The sequence below is a fragment of the Sceloporus occidentalis genome, unplaced genomic scaffold (assembly GCF_023333645.1).
Source record: "Sceloporus occidentalis isolate IW3139 unplaced genomic scaffold, rSceOcc1.0.p SCAF_34, whole genome shotgun sequence".
Taxonomy (NCBI): domain Eukaryota; kingdom Metazoa; phylum Chordata; class Lepidosauria; order Squamata; family Phrynosomatidae; genus Sceloporus; species Sceloporus occidentalis.
Window position 1 is genome coordinate 458,965 of NW_028317014.1, and position 20,406 is coordinate 479,370.

The 20,406-nt window shown below is 39.1% G+C and overlaps 1 protein-coding gene across 1 annotated transcript; it reads right to left on the minus strand.

Annotated features, from left to right (window-relative positions):
• Positions 1–5,881: 5,881 nt before the first annotated feature.
• LOC149298105 (UDP-N-acetylglucosamine transferase subunit ALG13-like) lies at positions 5,882–20,406 on the minus strand. Its single transcript, XM_089487615.1, has 15 exons — positions 20,266–20,406; positions 16,526–16,609; positions 14,286–14,336; positions 13,874–13,920; positions 12,675–12,747; positions 12,068–12,149; positions 11,504–11,684; positions 11,301–11,376; positions 10,919–11,027; positions 8,756–8,820; positions 8,505–8,605; positions 7,626–7,753; positions 7,036–7,249; positions 6,657–6,770; positions 5,882–6,059 (listed from the first exon to the last, which is right to left on the minus strand). Exons 1-15 carry the CDS (start codon positions 20,404–20,406, stop codon positions 5,882–5,884), a joined length of 1,644 nt encoding a protein of 547 aa, XP_089343741.1.

The following is a 20,406-nucleotide window of genomic DNA, read 5'->3' on the forward strand; positions in this document are numbered from 1 at the left end:
TAACCTAGCAAAAGGGCAATGCTATGCAGAGGGCAAAGCAATGCCCACTGGATCTGGACACTTTAAACAGAAAACACACCAATATGCTTTCTTTAATTATAAAGACAGATATATACACATATATATACAGACACATACATACACAAACAGACAGAAAAGTGGAATATTTTACCTTACGTTTATTATTGAAAAGTTCTATTTGTGTTACAGCCGGGAGATGCTAGGAGACAGAGGGGTATTCAAGAAGTGCGTTCGGCTAGGCAGAAAAGTTAGCATCAGGGGATCTTAAGATTGGGTGTATCTGTGTCACTGAACAACAATTAACAAGGAATAAATATGGAAGAACCAGCTCTCAAGACTAGGGTGGAGGTAAAAGTACCAAATCTGTGATTTAGTAAGCAGCCCATTCTCTTTTGTACAGAAAAAAAGAAGCGGTGCAGAATATTACCACCACTGGTATTTAGCAAAAACATAAGATTGAATTTAGGTAGAGATGAGGCCCAACATTTTAAGACACCCTGAAACATTTGAAGACTGCAATATGAATAGGTCTGGAATATGTTTTAAGCACTAAACACCAAAAGACTTTAAATAAATACCACAGAATCAAGTGAGTTAAACCAACAGAGGTATAAGCGTATACTTTAAATATTAAACGTAGCAAAGCTCTAGTGGAATTGAGGACAGTCTGTTATGGAGGAACAGTCTCAATATAGAAGTCTGTGACCTCGAACCACTGGCTGGTTAGTACCACAAGTATTCCGCCAACAGTGTAAGTTATTTCCTGAAAACCCAGCAAGCTAGGTAGATGACAGATGTCTGTCAAGAGTGCCACTTATGAACATGGTTTGAAAAACTATTCATAGAACACCATGGCATGCTTTTGCAGCATGATCAGGACATGTGATGCAAAATATGGAAGAAAAAAAAAAAAAAAAGGAACCCAATTTTGGTTCCTAGTGAAAAATGTTGACCTATCGCATAACTTCACTCTGCCTCCACTTCCGCATCGTGATGAGGTGTATTTAAAGGAAATGTTTTTTTTTTTCATTTTCCCCACAGCCATGGAACGTGTTGGCACCTGGAGAGGAAAGCAAAAGGAGAAGCTTAAGCGAAAAAAAGCTTATATAAAACTTCATCTGTATTCTTAACATGTACTAGCAAAGTCTATTTAGCCATCACATTGAAGTTACAATACTGCCACATTCATTATACTTTGTAGAGAGGGAAAATGTATGACAGGTTAAGTGATATTCTAGCTTTTGTTCCTAGACTAATTAAAATGATAAACTGAAATATGATCACGTTGCTGTACTGCCTCACCTGTCAAATGCGTTTGCTTCCAATTCACAGGAGTGGGTGAAGGCAATTTGATGGTACAAGAAGTACTAATTATACTACCTGACATTCAGTAATAAGTGCTCCTTGCGTAAAGTTTAACATATAAGCTTGGTATGTTGCGTTTTACAGGCCCTTGTATTGCAGAAAGGGCATACAGGACACATACATTATTGCAACAGATTGAACCTGATTTGGCTACTCCCATGCATATTTCTTTTAAAAACCATTGAAACTGAAGGAAAAAGTTGACCTACTGTCCACAGTCGAGGTCTTCTCATATAGCTTGGGGCACAAAGTGGGTGGTTGGAGTCGGTGTTGCGATGTAGCTCACTTGATGTATATGTCCAGTATTAACAGTATTGTGTACCCGGGGGGGATTGCTGTAGGGTTGGCTTATTGGTTGCCAAGGCCCTAAATAGTGATAAGTAGGCACAATAGGCACACATGAATCAAAGCCAGCTATGGGTGGTGGCTGACTGTATGGATCTGTCACAAAGGGGTAATAAACAGCTCCATGTGGGGGAAGCATAGAATCCACATTTGGAAAAGTGCCTAGAACAGAAAAACGAAGAGCATAAATTTGCTATACGATAAATACACAATATTAATACAGAATACTGGCTTTATAATGAACTTAAAACATTTTAATGCAGCTTACCAGATGGTAAAATATTAGCAGGATATTTTGCAGCGTTGTTACCTACCTCCGCTATCGAGCGTCATTGGTCTATTTTCATTGTATATTGGAGGCACAGACTGGTCGACTATAGATATTGGTTCAGGAAAAGCCTGGTAAGGCTCAACATGGGCTTGTGGTGGGGCCTGTTGCACAAAAACCATAGAATGCCAGAAACTTTGATGATAACACTGAAATATAAAATGAAAATTAAATTTCTCACCTCATTTTACAAAAATTGCCAGCCAGACCTGCAACCCAAAATGGTTGCCGACTGCCCTGAAAAAAATTTATTCTAAAGCAGCACAAAAAAGAAACAAACACTCACTTGCAGTCCAAGATTAAAATAATACTGCAAAACCTTGGTGTCTGAAAAGGAAACAAAATACATATAGTGTAAGCTAAAATAGCTAGATCTGGACACTTTATTCAGATACAGGTATTTTACATACAATTGACACAGTGGATATATAATGTCCAGTGTTATTTAGGGGAACTCACCTCTAGGCAAATCACTGCCACTTGGATCACAAGAATAAGGAGGAGGTGGTGGCGGTAGAGGAACAGTGCAGTCTCCCATGTCCCCAGGAGTACTCGTTGCTGGAAGATATATACAGAGCAACAATATAATGGTTTGTCTGTTCTTGTTATTAAGGAAATTCTATCCCAGCTGCCATTCCACCCCCTAAGTTGCTGGGTCACATGTGTACAGGTTTGTCAAAATTTGGGACTGTCTGCCAAGCCTGTACACATACCAGGAAGATGCAGCTGTGCAATGTGGACGGAGTCTGCTCCTGTACAGTTGAAAAATCATGAAGTTGCCTGGGAAGAAGTGGGCATTGACACTCCTGTAAATGTTTTAATAAAAAAAGTGTACTTCTACATGACAGGGTTGTTTTACTAGTTTCAGATGGATTGGATTGATTGGATCAAATGTATTATGCCTCCAGATATACTTAGTGGTATACTACCCAGCTTCCCCTCCCCAGAACTAGACAAACACGAGCCTGTGCCCTTCCTGGGCTCAATTATTGTTATTTTGGGGGCCTCCATTTTGATCATGGAAAAATAAACCCCTTAATTGCAGAGGGGGCGCTGTAAGTGTGCTTGCAGGTGTTCCTCATCTACACGACAGTGGCAAACGCTTCAAAAAATAAAAATAAAAAAAATGAAGCATTATATAAGACTCTACTCAGGTGTATAACAATTTGTTCTAATAATTGTGTCACACAATGTACAATTGCATAGAGGAAAGCAACCGTATAAATTTGATTTGTTTCCTCACATATTTACTTCAGTAGAGGTACTTTTCGGGCACTCCCCGTTTGGGACAGTGGATCTTACTTTAAATATTCTTTAATGTTCAACAAAACTTGTTAAAAATAGATCCCCCCCCCCCCCCCGCCACGTACCGTATATCTGTTTTCTATACACATAAAACAATTGAAAAGAGAAAACAAACCGTATAGCAGCATCCCCTTCTGGATGTGAGCAGCAGTGCATTGAAGCACCACATGTGTTATAGACCGACGTTTTGAATAATACTTTTTACAGATCACAATAACCAGAGCAATGAGAGTCGCATAGCGATTTGTTGCATTAACATCACTTTTTTGTCTGATCGGGACTAAAGGGAAAAGGTTTAATGGGTAGGTAAATTATGTGTTTAATTCAGTCACCTTTATAGCTTTTGTGTGGACTAAATTGTATTTTAGTTATGTGACCAGCTAGATTGCAACCTCTACAGGTTAACAGCAGCAAAATAGAAACATTAAAAACGGTGCTGCTGAGCTGAAGCACAATGCATGAAAGCCGCACAAAACACTTTATAGATCATCTAAATAATGGGACATTGGGATCGTTAAGGAAAGAGAAGATTGCAGAGTAACAAGTACCTGGCCTGCCAGCAGCGGGAGGTGGGGAGGCAATCATGGGCTGTACAGCTGTCTGCGGTAAGACAGATGATGTGCTTGTGGATGGGATGACCACAGCAGAGCTGGAAGACATCACCGTAGCTGAGGCAGAATTTGCACAGGATGATGCAGGTATAACTGAAGTGACCTGTATAAAATGGCATACAATTACACTGAACGGGACTCCCACATCCACAAGTTTGACACCACATGCAAGAGATGTTAGAGATTAACCTGATCTGTGTACTTATAAGCCATGTCATCTTGAGGCGGCACAACTCTGGAAACATCATCTTGTAGAGACTAGAAGGAAAGGGAATAAGCTTTTTTTTTTAATCAGGCATCACATTTCATTGGAAAACATAAGGGACACTTTGTTTCCTGGTTTTACTTCTTTTAAGAATACATGTATTAAGCCTTTAATAGAATCTTTTAATAAAGCCTGGACACCTTAACATGGGGTTGATTGTAAACTACATAGAGGTGCATATTTCACACAGGGTGCTCTCCTGCAAAAACTACTTAAAAAATGTAAACTATGAATGTCTTTATAGCACCAGAACTCGCTAGCTGCAAATGGGTTTCATTACAAAGTGATTCAGTGAGTAAACACGCAAACTTAACATACCAAGTTCTGTGTTGACTCTGTTGCACTATATAATGAAGAGTTATCAAAGGCAGCTTCTGGAAAGAAATACAAGTAGGCAATATTTGAAATAGGTGCTTTTAAAAAAGTGACACATACTTTCATAAACTATTCTAAGTAGAAAAAACAAAACAACTCATTGTTGGGTACAAATTTAGAAAAAACAGATAAGTGTATAGCACGCACCACCTCACCTAAAACAAGGGACCATGGAGATTATATCTAAGATTTTAAAGTCAAATGATTAGCTTCCTAATATCCCATTATAAATCAGTGTCTGTAGAAGAGAACCTTAATGCCAGCATTTTAATGAATGGTGAAAACGACAAAACACTAAGTGAATAGCTAAAACTTACAGATCAAAGGGTCAGTGTTCCGATGTAATTAGAACATTTATCACCGTTTAGATATTGTTAATCATAATAGGTAGTAGTGGAACGAGAGGATACTAAGTGGTTGGCGCCACCAACACTGCTAGTGGTTTTTAATGTAATTTATGAGATGGTGGAAAAAAATACAAACCTAGTAATGATCGCAGGTCACAGTTTGTTCCCCCACAAAAACAGGACATTTCTGTATAAACAGAAAAATGTACTAACCTGAAGTATAGATGAAGTCTCCATGATAGTCTCCTGGACAACAAGGGACAGTCATGGGCAAGCAACATGAAATGAATTAAAATGCAACAAATTACTTGACTCATACTTGGTGACTAAAACAGGCCTCCTCCTTTTCTGCCATCCCCACCAGATTTGCTATATGTCAGAAGAAACAATCTGGTTTCTGTGCGGACTATGGTACATTCTGTAGAATTTGGGCCTTGATTAACATGGCTCATTTCCGAATGCATTATAGAACAATTCACCATTTCTTTACTGAAGATTCCAGAAAACAAAAAAGGAATGTTGACATATTAGCACCATGATAGTTACAGGGACTGAAAGGATTTGTATTTCAATAGCACCAATAGGTGTACTTGGCACAAATACCATACAGTATGTGACCCTACAGCGGAGGGGAAATGCATTAAGAGAATCCATATAAGTGAAGGTTCTTGGGTTGAACAGACAACAATCTAAATGGATTTCCAGATTTGTTAATGGTCTTGCACATTATAATTACCACCATCACTCGGCTCTTCTATCTCATCCTCCGATGAATTCATATTCTGCTTCCCTGAGCCAATAGGACCAGGACTACTCCTCGCAACCCAAAAACCTGCAGTCGGTACCATTGTGCTGCCCTGATTCTAAAAGGAAGACGTGTATTAGTCTTCCAACTGAAGAAACCATAGACTGCAGTGCACTATATTATGTTCATACGTACAGCTAGGGGGACAAATGTTGCATCATCTCCTTCCTCAAGTTCATAATACGTAATAGCGTCATCCAAACCTCGAGGTTCATCTTCTCTGTCCGGTACAAACCCAAACTGGCATTCTTTGTTTACACATGGGATTGGTCTCCTGCTCCGGCTGTAGGACCTTGCAAATAGACAAAAAAAAATGCCATCTGAAAGGTCCAATACCCATATCTAATGCTTAGAATTCTAATATAAAAACCACAATATCTGGCATTAAGTATCTTCCAGATAATTCCAAAACACACATTTCCTTACCATAGCAAACAAAGCTTTGGATTTAAAGAAGTGCTAAAGACGTTTGGTGTTGCCAAGTGAACCTACCAGAAGCATTTAAATATTTGGGACAATTGTCTTTACTCTGTGCAAAGTAATGTTGTGTTTTTAGGTTACAGCAAAAACTCACCATAGAATCAGTAAACAATATATCAATGACACTAATCCCAAGCTTCTAACATAAAAAAAATGAAGAAGGCTTCAACAGGCCTCATGGTGTTCACAAAACATTTTGCCCCAAAGATGTGTAAGATTCCCTTTTTTATTCAGAAGATTACATGTCATGCTGTAGTTTTTTGGGTTTTTTTCCCCCAAACTATATAAAACAGCTGTATACCTAGGTTTTTTTTTTGTTCATTTCAAGGCAGGTTAAGATATTCATAAATGCCTAGTTTAAAGGCACAGAAAAGAAAAAAAATAACTTTAATGTGAATAATTTGCTTACCGGGTTCGGTAGGAGTAATTATCAAAGGTCTGGTAGCATCTCTTTCCTGGACTGTGATAAAATGAGATCTCAGGGCTGATCACGGGGTGTCTGTTAATGTACCGAGGTGAACCCCTTTATTAATAAGAGAATACAAACTAAAATGTAATGGACACATTAGATGATGCAAACATACTACTGCACATGGCAAAACGCTGTGACATGTAAATCATTGACAAAAAAATATTTTTTCTTGCATAGAAACACCTACAATAAATATTAAAGTTTGAATTTTTGAAAGAACCTATAGAAATAATCAACTGTAATTTTCCCTGGTTGCTATAACCAATTAATACTCTGCAATGATTTGTCTTATTACATTAGACAATTAGGCACTCACTTTGGGAATCCATAGCTTCTGCCTTGTCGATGAGGAGATTGAGGGGGCCGGAAATGTTCATAAGAGGCAAGGTTTCCTGGAGTCTGAGAACAATGAACCTGAGATAAACAACCACGCAGTGCATGGTGCTGTGGCAGCGTTGTCAGAAACGTCATACAAACCTCCTTCCCACGTACTTTCTTGAAGAGCCTCTTGCGAGCCTTCAGATCAAGATCTAGAAGGGTTGTAAGTTGACAAAACAGCCAAGTGTCGTGAATCATAAAATTGTTTAAAACCCAACATCCAATTGTTCTTATGTATTGACAAAGTTATATAGCAACATTCTATGGAGTAAAATCACTATAGGACAAATCAGATCAAGAATAGCCCTTCACTTGTGGGAAAATCTAAGGTAGGGAGTAGAATTCATCGGTAGATGTGGGACATGTGCACTTTCCCTGCCTGGTAAGCCTCACAAAGTTAGATATACCAGCTCAAAAACCCAGTGCTGCCAGCTGCCAACGTCAAGTGAAAGACCATCATTCTGACAGTACTTTTCATAATTTGATTTATTAACTATATGTGCTCTTAAACGATAAATAAGTACACACCTATGTCACCATTGTAAGCTCCTGGAATTTTCTGGTAGTTCCCTCCTTTCCGGTTATTGGCAGAATTCCATGCAGGAACTGGGATAACCTGAGTGACAGGTTTTAAATTGACAAGTGGGACAAGGTGCCTAGAGGAAAGACCAACAGATGTAACTGGTACCTTTAAACCACATTATAGCAAAGAAAACGTAAACCCATCTGTCCTTTTGTGCAATTGAAAAGAATGCCCATGATAGAGTTCACTACATCAAAAAACCAGGCAGGGTAGCATGCCAGACAGTAGCTTGAACCACATGCAAGCAGAAGGGAAGCCAAGTGCCAGGTAAGGTAAGCGGATTTACTTGCTAGCACAATTACTTGTGGCATGGGGAAGTGGTGGGCCACCCCCCTCTCCCTGCAAAGAAAAAAAAAGTGCCACCTCTCCCATGAGATACGGGAAGTATGCTATATAATAATTTTTTGTGCTAAAGGGTAGCATAAACTGGGTAATCATTGAATTTACAAAGAAATTATGTTACTTGGAGATTAACAAAAACAGGGCAGGCTTACGGGAGCGCTTCCTTCTTTGGGGGAGCGGCGAGTCACACACTCCAGCAGAGTTGGCTGTGTGATGGCTAACCATGTGATTGACGGGGCCATCCACAGATAGCTTTTAATTGTAATGAAGTGGGAGGAAAATTGGTTAGGGAGTGGACACTGCTAAACACCACTCTCCTGCCCCATTAGAAGCAGAGTGACCAGGGGGAAGCCCAGGTACACCTGTTAATTAGGTACAGAACGAATGGCATTAGTATTGGAGAAACCTCATGTTAACTTGTCTGCAGTGAACATGAGATGCTTGTTTGCCTACATGAAGCCAAAAGAAAAACTGAAGCTTACTTTTCTGCCAGTTCTTCAATGAACACTGTTACAGAGTTAGTATCTTGACCAACTTCTTGGATATGGGCATTGTAGTAACGTCCTCCAGGCTCTAGACGTACCTAGAGGAGCCAAGCGCTAAGGTATGAATAGAGGATGACACTACAAAGACAATTTAATTCCATTGCTGCAAGTGCTCACATAGAATAAAGCAGATGTCATATCTAAATGTTTCAAACACTAACATTTCTACGCATGCTGTAGACAATTACCTGACATTTGTCACCCAGACAATAGTGCCTTCCAGCAAACACCATGTAGTCTGTTTTCTGCAGCTCTGCAGAGGATAGGAAAACAAAAATTTATAATCTGACACATCCATAATAATTTGAAACAGTTGTGCATCTTAATGCACTATCCTTTTATATGGGAAATTAAACCTACAAAGAGCCTGAATAACTGTTTGCTAGAGCAAGAAGACACTCAAATTTCCAACTAGGCCCGCGTTACACATAATCCCAATGGCAACATTTAGAATCCTGTTGTATCGTTAGAATAATTGAAAGAGAAATCTAATTAACTGCTCTGCTACAGTGTACTCTAAAGGTGCATTGATAAATATGGAATTATGCTAGAGTTGATCACACTGCACTAGTGATTGTGGGATCATACCTGCAGCTGGGGGAATTAAAATATGCAACAGTTCCTGTGATATGAAAAGTTTCACTGTATTTACTGTGGTTGTATAGAGCCAACCATGGAAAACTGTGTTTTTCTATGTATTGAATTAACTCAGTATACAGCACTTGGGTGCAATAAATGCATGTGGGTGGGACACATACTGTTAGAATAATATCATTATTCAAATAGAAAGGAAAAAAGTAATCCAGAGGCAAAACTATCTTCGATGAATGTTAGGCAAGGCTTCCTCTGACATCCTTCTTGCTGATGTAAGCGCATCTAGAACTCTCTCTTAATCTGTTTTTTTTTTTCCAAGAGACTTCTTCCAAAGGATCAAGTGTCACCTTCATTAGGCTGGCCAAATTCAGACAGTAAAAAGACTTCCTTCCTAGATCTTATTCTACAAACTGCCCAAGGGTGAAAAGCTAGATGCTGGTTCAGAAATGCTCTTAACAGAGCAACATGAATTTTCAGAGTAGCCAGAATGAGATCCCCCCCCCCTTAATTCCACATGGCATGAAATCCAGTATCTGACCAGACATGCCTGCAATACAGGTGTCTGCCTGCACACCGAGTTGTGAAGACCTTCCAGATCTTACTGTAGCAAACATTAGTAATCTGTTTACACATCATTTTATCTGCTATACACACGCACACACACACCACAGTGAGTTGTGATCATCTGCCCATCTGCTTATTATCTAATTCCAAATTCCCAGACTAATACTGATTTTGACTTTCAGATGGTCAGCAGTTCTGAAAAGTTGATGAGTAGATCATTTTCCCCCAATTGACCATCTTCCTTGATTAAAATTCAAAGTCAAACTCTGCCCATGACAAGCCCCATCTCAGTCTCTTTTTAACAACCACATGAGAGCTTTTACCACAACAGGAATCGAACTTTAATTCTAGAGGAAGTACTGACCAGCGCCACGCCTTTATGAGTATATGCTTGGAGCTGTCCGAGGCGCTGCATATTTTGCAGATGTCCTCAAACCCAACAGTGCCAATATTTAAGATGCATTTTTGACACTGTATAACAGATACCACAGGATTCCAAACCTTGGATTCTAGAAGATAAACTCTTTGAATTGCAGTATCCATTCCAACTGGAATCTTCAATATACCAGTTAAAGAAAAATCTCAGATCTAAAATCAGTTAGACCTCCTGAAACCTTCCCGACCACAAAAGGAGGAGAACATATTCCTCTTCGAGAAGAAACTAGGATTAAAACCTCCTTCTGTGTAAATTCTTTAATCATGCGGAAGGCTCTTCTACCGAATGGCGCTGTCTGGGCCTTCGAAATAAAAAGTGTTTCGGGGGGGGAATCTGTGAGCTACAAATTGTAACCTTGGATGCATGGACTCCGGAGGCCCAATCTTGAAGCAGGTACACATCTGGCATCATAACTTTAAGTTAACATTGCCTTTCTGGTTCTAAGAAGCCAACTTGCCTCTTTTCAAGTGAAACAAAAGCTTCACTCATAGGATCTATCCCTAAATCAGTGACCAGATCCAGAAGAGTCTTTGGTGCCTTAAATGTGTTAGAACACACCCCAAATCAGCTGCTCCTTAATGCCTGTAATGTACCATAGAATGTCCTGGTGGTATTATAATTTCTTACCTACTTGTATAAGCAGACCTATGAGATACGAGGAATGACATGGGGGGGTTCTTTCACGTAATGCAAAGTCTTTCTAGTGTGCAGTGTTAAGTTTGAACAGTAAATCACAGTGAAATAGAAGTTGGCCTACCTTTTCTACTGTCTAACCAGACATCAAACTCCACATTTCTATATATTTCTGGGTCAAGCGCCTTCAATACTTTATACGGAAAAGGCATCTTGTTAGGGTTCTCTGTAGACTACAATATAAAACTGTTAGTATTCTGAGTTGGAGGGTACATAAAGCAAAAGGTTATTCAAATGTAGTTCCCAACGACACAAACAACATGCATTGTACAGTTTTTGTGCGCATTTGTATTATGGTATCTAGTTTAAAAGCTGGTAATAGATTTGGGCCTATAGATTTGAGTGAAAGTTTGTGTTTGTATTTTATATGGCAGGGTAATCCGGTCTACATATTGTCATTTCATGAAGCAATAATACACTAGAAAAACAAGGACTGCTTGACAAACCTTTGCTTCTTCCAAACCCTGCTTGGTTTTGTCTTCTAAGGAATTTTCAAAGTCTTTTCTATACCAGTCATCTGCCCTGAAATAAGTTTGTTCCAGTCATTAGACTTGATAGAATTATCTAAGCTTTAGTACATTAGCAAAATGGAAAATGCAAAGATGAAGGAACATCAGTACAATTATTGTGAAATCTTAGAGAATGTTACCTCCGGTCACCTGGTGCTTTAGTTGGTTGTTCTGGAGTACAATCATAGTTCGCATCTTCACTGCCAGTGGAGGCACTGTTACGGTTTTTCTTGGTGCCACTTCGGAAAAGTTCAACAGCAGAGGTCAACTCTCGCTCATCCACTCCAAAGACATCTCTGTACAGACACTCGTACAGAACAGCTACAAAAAACACAATGTATGTTAAAGCCTTGAGATTGTAGAAGCGTATGTTTAAAAATGCAAGACTCTCTCTAAAAGACACGGTGGTTGATCTACAACCACTAGTAGGAAGGCTGACTTTCATGATTGGCACATAAGGTTCACTTTCTCAAGTGGCCAAGTGGGTTGAATCCTGTAAACCAATTAAGTATTGGCTTCTTCACAGGGGTTGGAATCCAGAAGTAAAATTTGCAAAATGGAACCATGAACAAACTTGCTTTTCTCAAAAAGTTGCAGCTCATTAGCTATTTGGTGGTTAACCCCAAGTCAATGTTACATTTTCAAGCTGAAAGTCAGGAGTAAAAACGTCACTAGACACAAGAGTGTTTAAGAAATGCACATACCTTGACATATGGCAGCATTTGCTTGAAATTGTTTGGAAAAGACAGAGTCATAATGACCATTGCTGGAAGAACACAGCATTATCTGAAAAAAGACGAACATAAGCCTTGCAATAACGTTTTAGGACCGCAAACAAAAGCAAACTAGTAAAAAAATCTGACAAAGCAAATGTGATATACATATATACATTATATGCATACACACATATATATATACACATATATATATATATATACACACACACATATATATATAGTACCCATATCTATAGAAAAAATACTTTTAAAATAGAATCAATAGAAATACTATTTCAAAGGTTGCCAATATTGACAGCATAAGACTTTAAGTTACATGTCATTCCTAAGTCAGTTGAGGATATACAAGAAATTTCGCTGTAAGACCATGCCCCCGTCAGTTGAGTGTTAAGAGGTCCATGGAAACAGCTATATACTGATATATAAATGTACAGACACCTTCTGCAACAGAAATATTGAAAATCAAGTTTAATAAGTAGAAATAAGCAGTTTTGGAATAAAACATACTTTGTAGAATTGTATCTTTTTGCAGATATGTACGAAATATGTACATTTACACATACTTGCTACTCACCTTTCCATCACAGTTATTTTCTGTAGCGTATGTAGGTGGTTTTCCAGGACTTTTATAAATAACGAAATTTAGACTAAAGAAAAGAGTAAAAAAATTGTTTATATATATATATATATATTCAATATACAAAATATACTATATAATACTTTATATTCAGCGGCAGGGTAAAGCCTAAAAGTATACCACTTTGATTAAAGAAGAGGTATAATCTTTTTAATAGGGACCATGTGATGTCTGCTAGTATAATGTATATTATATAAAAATAAGCACGGATACAATTGACCACAAGGTAACATAACAGCACAAGGTAGCAAATAGCACTTTCAGTTCCCGCTAATTATACCTCTAGATTGTGTGAATATGGTGTTATAGCTATATAAATACATTCATAAGTTGTGTGTGCTGCTAACGTTTAATCTCTTTTGGGGGAAATGACAACATCTACAATAAAGACGACTCAGAAATGCATCAATAAACTGTAAATGCCTAAACTATGTTATTGCTAATCATGACCACTGCTACACATTTGTAGTTTTCCACATTGATGTTTGAGTCTTCTATACTAAAATATAATAGGATTGATTTTATATCCATCTTCTATTTGGCATTGTATGCATACACAAATTTAATTAAATTAAATATATTAAATCCCCTTAAAAATGATTAAGCAAAATGCCCTAGCCATTTACCAAACTGGAGATGTGTTAGGCTGAAAAAAAAATCTCCTTGTATTTACATACAGCCAACACTTGATCAGCCAAGCTGGGGTTACGACTGTTCTAACAAGATCCTTGCGTGTGGAAGCTACATAGTTTCCATAATGTAAGTAATACATTTTTTTTTCTTTTTAATAGGTTTTTAGGTTTAATGAATGCATATCAAAGCACTTAAGGTAATTTCATATGCATTGCTAGTTAATGGGGTTCCACAGAACACTGGAATGTCCACTTAAAAGTTTGTAGCACAAAGTTTGTAATCAAGCCAAACACCACCACCATCATAGTTTAAAGGATACCTCGCTGTTGCAAGCTACAAAGTTCCATTTTCCCCCACTACAAAGCAGGCAAAAAATATTGTATATAAAACTGGGATGGTGCACACACAAATACCACAAAGTCTAGACTTGAAATACAACACAAATTTCTTGTGGTGCAAGTGCATTCTTTTATTACATGTACTGACATTCCTCTCTGGCTTACTTGAAAATCAAGGAAAGAGCAGAGATTTCAAGCTGACCAGCACTCTCCTGTTTGCATTACAGACAAAAAAAGAATGTTAGATAGCATAGGAGACATAACGGTACACAATATTTACCGGAAGACTGATACATGCAAAGGGTAACACGCAAAATAGGGGGAACTGAGGAAATATTTACAGCTATGTATAAAATTAACAACAGAGAACTGGTTCATTAGGTAAGATAACATGGAGTAAAGCAAGTATCACCTTTCCATTATATTTTGTGTTTGTAGATAAAGTAAAACTCTGTATAATAGCTTAAGGAAACAGAAACTGGGTGTGTGAAGAAGAGGTTGATGGAAGATTATTAAATACCTGTTCAATGAATGTTAAGTGTCATCATATTTATGATGTTTTATTTGCAAACATTACCTTGGGATCTTCTAATCGCTCCAGATACTTTTCAAAAGGCCCTTCCACATACTAAGTTAGGAAGCATAAGAAAATGGATGTTATTTGCAGCAATTCACATGACCAAACTTTAAGCAACTGTTTTTTTTTGGGGGGGGGGGCGGTAAGAGTTCTCGTGGGCAAATATTGGTAGTAAAAGGGATTAATAATAAAGTTCCCAACTGTTTTTTTTTTGGGGGGGGGGCGGTAAGAGTTCTCGTGGGCAAATATTGGTAGTAAAAGGGATTAATAATAAAGTTCCCAACGTTAAAAGATAAAAATACATTAATCAGGCTGTTTTTTTGTACACATGATGATCGGGGCTGTTTTAACATATCTGCCCTGACGGAAGTACAGGCAGCAGTGGAGGTTGTCTGCGCACATCGCGCAGAAGTTCACCGGCTGCCAGAGAGGAGGATACCCCGCATCGCTAAAGGGGACCTGGATCCTCATCTCTGGCAGCCGGTACTTCCGCCAGGTCAGATACGTTAAAACTTCCACTGCTACCCGACACTTCCACCGGGGCCTCTGTGAAGGAGCACCAGTGTGACATGACCTTCCAGTGCTCAGTCATAGAAGCCCTGGCAGAAGTGTCGGGTAGCAGCAGAGATTGTCAGACGTCCACCGGCTGCCCCCACTTGACACCAGGGAGTCTGGAGCATGGGGGACAAGTCTAGGGATGCATTGGTAAGTTGTAGGGGGCATATAGGGGGGTATAAGGCATATCAGGGAGACAGAGTGGCATAACAGGGGGGAAAAGGCATACCGGCAAATAAAAAGAAAAAAGGACATTAAATGCATTTTTCTCAATCATAGTTTTTATTAAATATGAAAAAAGTTTACATGTGAATATTTACTGGTAAAATGTTTTTCTTATACGGTAGTCTTATATTTAGGCTCCTTTCCTAAATTAATATTCAAATTTTGGGGGGTCGTCTTATAATCGAGTAAACAGTATTATTTTTTTTTTTCTTTAGATGTTTTTATCATATCACCTAATTTGATATAAAAAAAGTTAATTGATAAAAATTCCACTTATTTAATTTTTATTTGAAAAATATTTACTCATCTACAAAAGCTAATAAAGATACCTGCTAAATAGATTCTATTTGTCCAGAGTTTCAAAATACCCTATCACTTTGGGTAATAAGTGCATGTAGCATATTGCCATTTCAAAACTATTATTTTTTTTCACATCCAACCATCCTGCACTCATTTCCTTTTTGGGAAATCTTTGAAGATGATTCAATTTACCCCAAACAATTTTGAGAAGGAGTGAAGTTTAATATGTGATGGCTGGGTATCATAGGAGTGAGGTATGGTGGGTGTGAGAGTGAGTTGTGATGTGTAAAGGAGGAAGAAAAAGAAGGATAAAAAGGAGGTAGTGGAAAAAGAAAGTGAAAGAAAAGGAATAAAGGGAAAAGAAAAGCTAGAAAAGGGAGAGAAAGAAGAATGAAAGAAGAAAAAGAGTGAACATATGATGGGGATAGGCGTGAAAAAAATGGAGAGACAGAAGATAGTAGACAGAACAAAAACAGAAGATGGGTGTGAACACCTCACTGACTGGGTGTAATGGCTAGTAGAGTTGCCACTCAGTTGCTGGCAACATTAAAGAAAGAAAGGAGAAACCATGAAAAAAACAGAAGAATAACAAGCAAGAGAAAAGGCGGAGCTATGGAAAAGGAGACAGACATGAAGCAGCCGTCCAAGAAGGTAGGGAGACATTGAGAGAGAAATTACCAAAACGTAAATAAAAATGCCTTAGTATATAGTAATGGCATACCACAATCAGTGCCTGACTCACTATATAGTGGCAGGAGTTAAGTTGTTCTACCTTCTGTGTCTAGCTCGTTATATAATGATGGGAGTTGTGGTGAACCACTTGTACCGAGGAGCCTGAAGCACAGTCTTGTACAGTCATGCAACATTAAGTGCATCCTCCCCTTTTGTGACAGCACCCTCGCCGACCCTCAACCATGGCTGGGTTGTTTTTTTGTTTTGTTTGTTTTTTTGAGGAAAAAGTGACAACCCTACTGGCCCAACATATGAAAGTGAATATGAATGGTGTCCCTTTAAAAGTTATAATAAAAGTATAAGCTACAGGTAGTTTTGTTAACCAAATGTTAATATGACGTTACACTATAAAAAGCAGCCTGCAGACTATCATCAATAATCCATACATATAAATAGTGCAAATATATATTTTCCGCACACATACTTACAGAGTCAAAGAGGTTTTCATTCTTCCGCATATAAGACACACAGATTTTCCTTATTTCATTGTGGTGAATCTGGCAGTAAAACAACTAAAAAAGAAAGTTGCCACATATTTCAATATATATACACCGCAATCTACAGCCACTGTATAAGACGCACCCAGTTTTTAGACCCCGCATTTTTTTAAAAAAAGGTGTGTCTTATACATGGGGAAATACGGTATACATTAACACAATGTGGTTTATTCCCTAAAGGGAGAGATGGTATCAGGTATGGATTCACAGCTCCTGGTATACATCACTTTCAAACAAGACCCCAATATGCATTCAGCAATATCTACAGAGTACAATGAAACCCCCAATGCATGGGTTTGTCCGGTTGTTTGGGAGGTAAAATGCCACATTTAGGAAGTGCGCATTTAACATGGAACTTTTACATCTAGTCCCACTGCCCCCATGTCCTAATAGGGCCATCTTTGAAGCCGGCTAATTCAATTTACCCCATCAAACCATATTTTCTTCAGGTATAAATTTATAGCTCCAGGTATAAGTTAAGTCAAACAACACCCCAATATGTGTTCAGCAACATCTCCCAAGTACAGTGATACCACCCATGCATGGGCCTGTCCGGTATTTGGGGGGCTAAAAATATTATACTAATCATATTGTGATTAGAAAGCTGGGCTCTATTGACTTACATGGTTGAATGCACTACCTGTGATTTTTAAATTTGACCCAAGAACAACATGCAAGGTGGTTGAAAAATGCTGCAAATAATGTAAGGTACGGTGCAAAAATTACAATTTGTAATGAGACAGTTGTGCCATCTTTGCCCGCAAACAGCTTGTTTCTGCCCCCAGATTGTCTGTACCGTCTTTGCCAACAAAAAAGATGAGTAGGTAAGAAAATCATGGTGGTGTGGTGGGGGTCATTTGGAGAGGGGGCCTCAAAATTTCTGATGGCGCCCTGCTCCGTCACACTCTCATTCACACTCCCTCAGTGTCTTCCTACTTTCTCTGCCGACTGCTTCTGTGCTCATGTCTTCTTTCTCACAGCTCCACTTAATTTTGCTTTGTCTTCTGTCTTCGTCCGCAAAGCTTCTGGGGACGCCATCTTTGCCATTTAGTGCCATACATACCGTACATTTTTGCCACTCATATGTGGGTTTAAGATTCCACTTTTCCATATTTCATGCACCCACACAAATTATACATGCTTTTTTCAGAAAAAAATATAATTTCTTCTACAGAAAGATGAAGAATGACCCAATTTATGTTCGGCAACATCCCTTCAACATCCTATATTTTTTATGTTCTAGAGGGCCACATACATCACTTACGTGGTACACTATAGAGAAGTATTTTTAAAAAACTTATGGCTTAAGGGGTTTGCAAGTAGTGAATGAGGAGGGGTTATAATTTTCATATGTAGTGCAATATGGATTGTGATCCCTTTAGGCGCCGCTATACACGACAAGGTGCTGGCTTCTGCTGACAAGGGGGGACCAGACGATCAGTAAGCTGCCAGATCCCCCAAGCAGCTTTGGCGAGATGTCCCTGCTGCGAACCACAGGACGTACCTGTACTTCCTAAAAGGTAATCTTATCAAAGGTTTTGTGGACATATCTGTACGTCTACATGATTACAAAGGAGTAAACAAAAGGGAGAGTGGTTTCAACTCCACCACATCACTATTCATTATATTTATATAGCGCCAGCAGATTCTGTAGTGCTGTTACAATCGGGGGCACTGGAAGTATTTAATAAGTTCATTTTAAAATGACAGCATTAACACAAATGATACTGGTACAGAGGAGAAGGCCCACTCTTGTGAAGTCAATTGGGAGGTTGATTATGATTGGACAACACATGCAAATTTCACCATAGGGCTGAGCTAGCTGTGTATAATGCAGAAGTCAAAGGTCACACCACTGATTTAACTATACATTATACAGGGCCAGCCGAGCTCATCCAGCTAGTGATGGGAAGTTCGGATCATTAAAGTGAATCGGATCATTTCGACTCGTTCACTGAAATGATTCGATTCATGATCCGAATCTTCGGATCACTCAGTGTGACTCACAGGAGTTACTGTTTTCCAGTAACTCCGTGCAGGCACACTAACGATTGGCCCTGCCCCTTTCATTAGTCAATGAACCCTCCTGCCTGCCTACTCGAGTGATGTCAATGAAGGCAGAGAGTCGTTCAAAGATTCGGATCTTACAGTGATCCGGATCACTGTAAGATCCGGATCTTTGAACGACTCTCTGCCTTCATTGGGATTCGAATCATTCACATAATAATCACCATACTTTTATAAATAAATACATTAATAATCACTGCCCCAGGATTTACATTCCCCTTTACCTGCAACTGCACCTTAAGCTAACTTTATTAAATTAACCCTCACCATTAAATTAACCCTTAACACCCCATCAACCATGAATGCCCCTAAAATTAACCCTTAACACCCCATTAAGTATAACTGCCCCTAAAATTAACCCTGAAACACCCCATCAACCATAACTGCCCCATCAACCATACCAATGTATTAGGTAATTTATCTGGAGTACATGCAATTAATTTAGGGGCAGTTATGGTTAAAGGAGTATTTAGGGTTAATTTCAGGGGCCGTTATGGTTAATGGGGTCTTTAGGGTTAATTTCAGGGGCCGTTATGGTTGATAGGGTCTTTACGGTTAATTTCAGGGGCAGTTATGGTTGATGGGGTGTTTAGGGTTAATTTAGGGGCAGTTATGGTTGATGGGGGCTTTAGGGTTAATTTAGGGGCAGTTATGGTTGATGGGGTATGAGGGTTAATTTTATGCTGATGACTGAGGGTTAATTTAATCAATTTAATAAAGTTAACTGAAGGTGCAGTTATAGGTAAAGGGGGGCAAACTCAGGGGAATCTAAATCCTGGGGGCAGTAAACATTATTAATGTATTTATTTATAAAAGTATGGTATCAGTAATATTCTCTGAATGATTCGAATCTCTGTAAGATTCGGATCATTCGAATCTTCGGATCATTCGAATCTTCGAACGACTCTCTGACTCTATGAGTCATCGTTCCTCTGTGAATCAATGAGCTGTAACCTGACCCCAGAGTCCATGTCTGAGTGCTCTGCAGATGACTCACTCTAGGATCAGGATACAGCTGCATGATTCACAGACTGAACCGCTACAAATGAATCGTTCAGTCTAGTGAACCGATTCATCCGGATCACTAAAAAGAATCGGATCAAATTAACGATTCGTTCATGATCCGGACATCACTACATCCAGCAGCAGACACTGGAGTTATGGGTATTGAAGCCAGAGAGCTGAAAGAACCATGCCTTTAGTGAACAGACCCCACTATGGAACCTGGGCTCTGACTCTCCCAATGGGAAGCCAGTAAATGTTGGGGGTTTTTTTTGGGGGGGAGGGAATTCCCCTCAGGCTGGGTTGAAGGTGCAGGGGACATGATATACAAAGCAGGGGACATGATATACAAGCAGGGGAGTCTGGCTGGATACTTTTTCTTCCCCATACTTTAACAAATATTTTTTTTTTTAAGAACTCTGGTATTTTAAGGAGCCTTCAGCGTAATTTGCACGGTAAGATTGTAACAGCACCTGTCACCTCAGCTCCATTTACACCACACACACCTGCTATCTTCCAATACCCCCCACAAGCTTTAAGTCACACCAGACATTGTGCACCCGGCCTCTATGAGCCCCCCCGTTCCCATTTGCCCCTCTGACCTGCTCGGACACAGCACGGAAAAGGCATGAGGCGTCCTTGGCCGTCAGCTTCCTATAGAGCCCCAGGCTCCCCAGATATTCATCCATAGTCACATCATTCAGGGACTTCTGCCCGAAGTATTTCTTCCAGCCCTTGTGCAT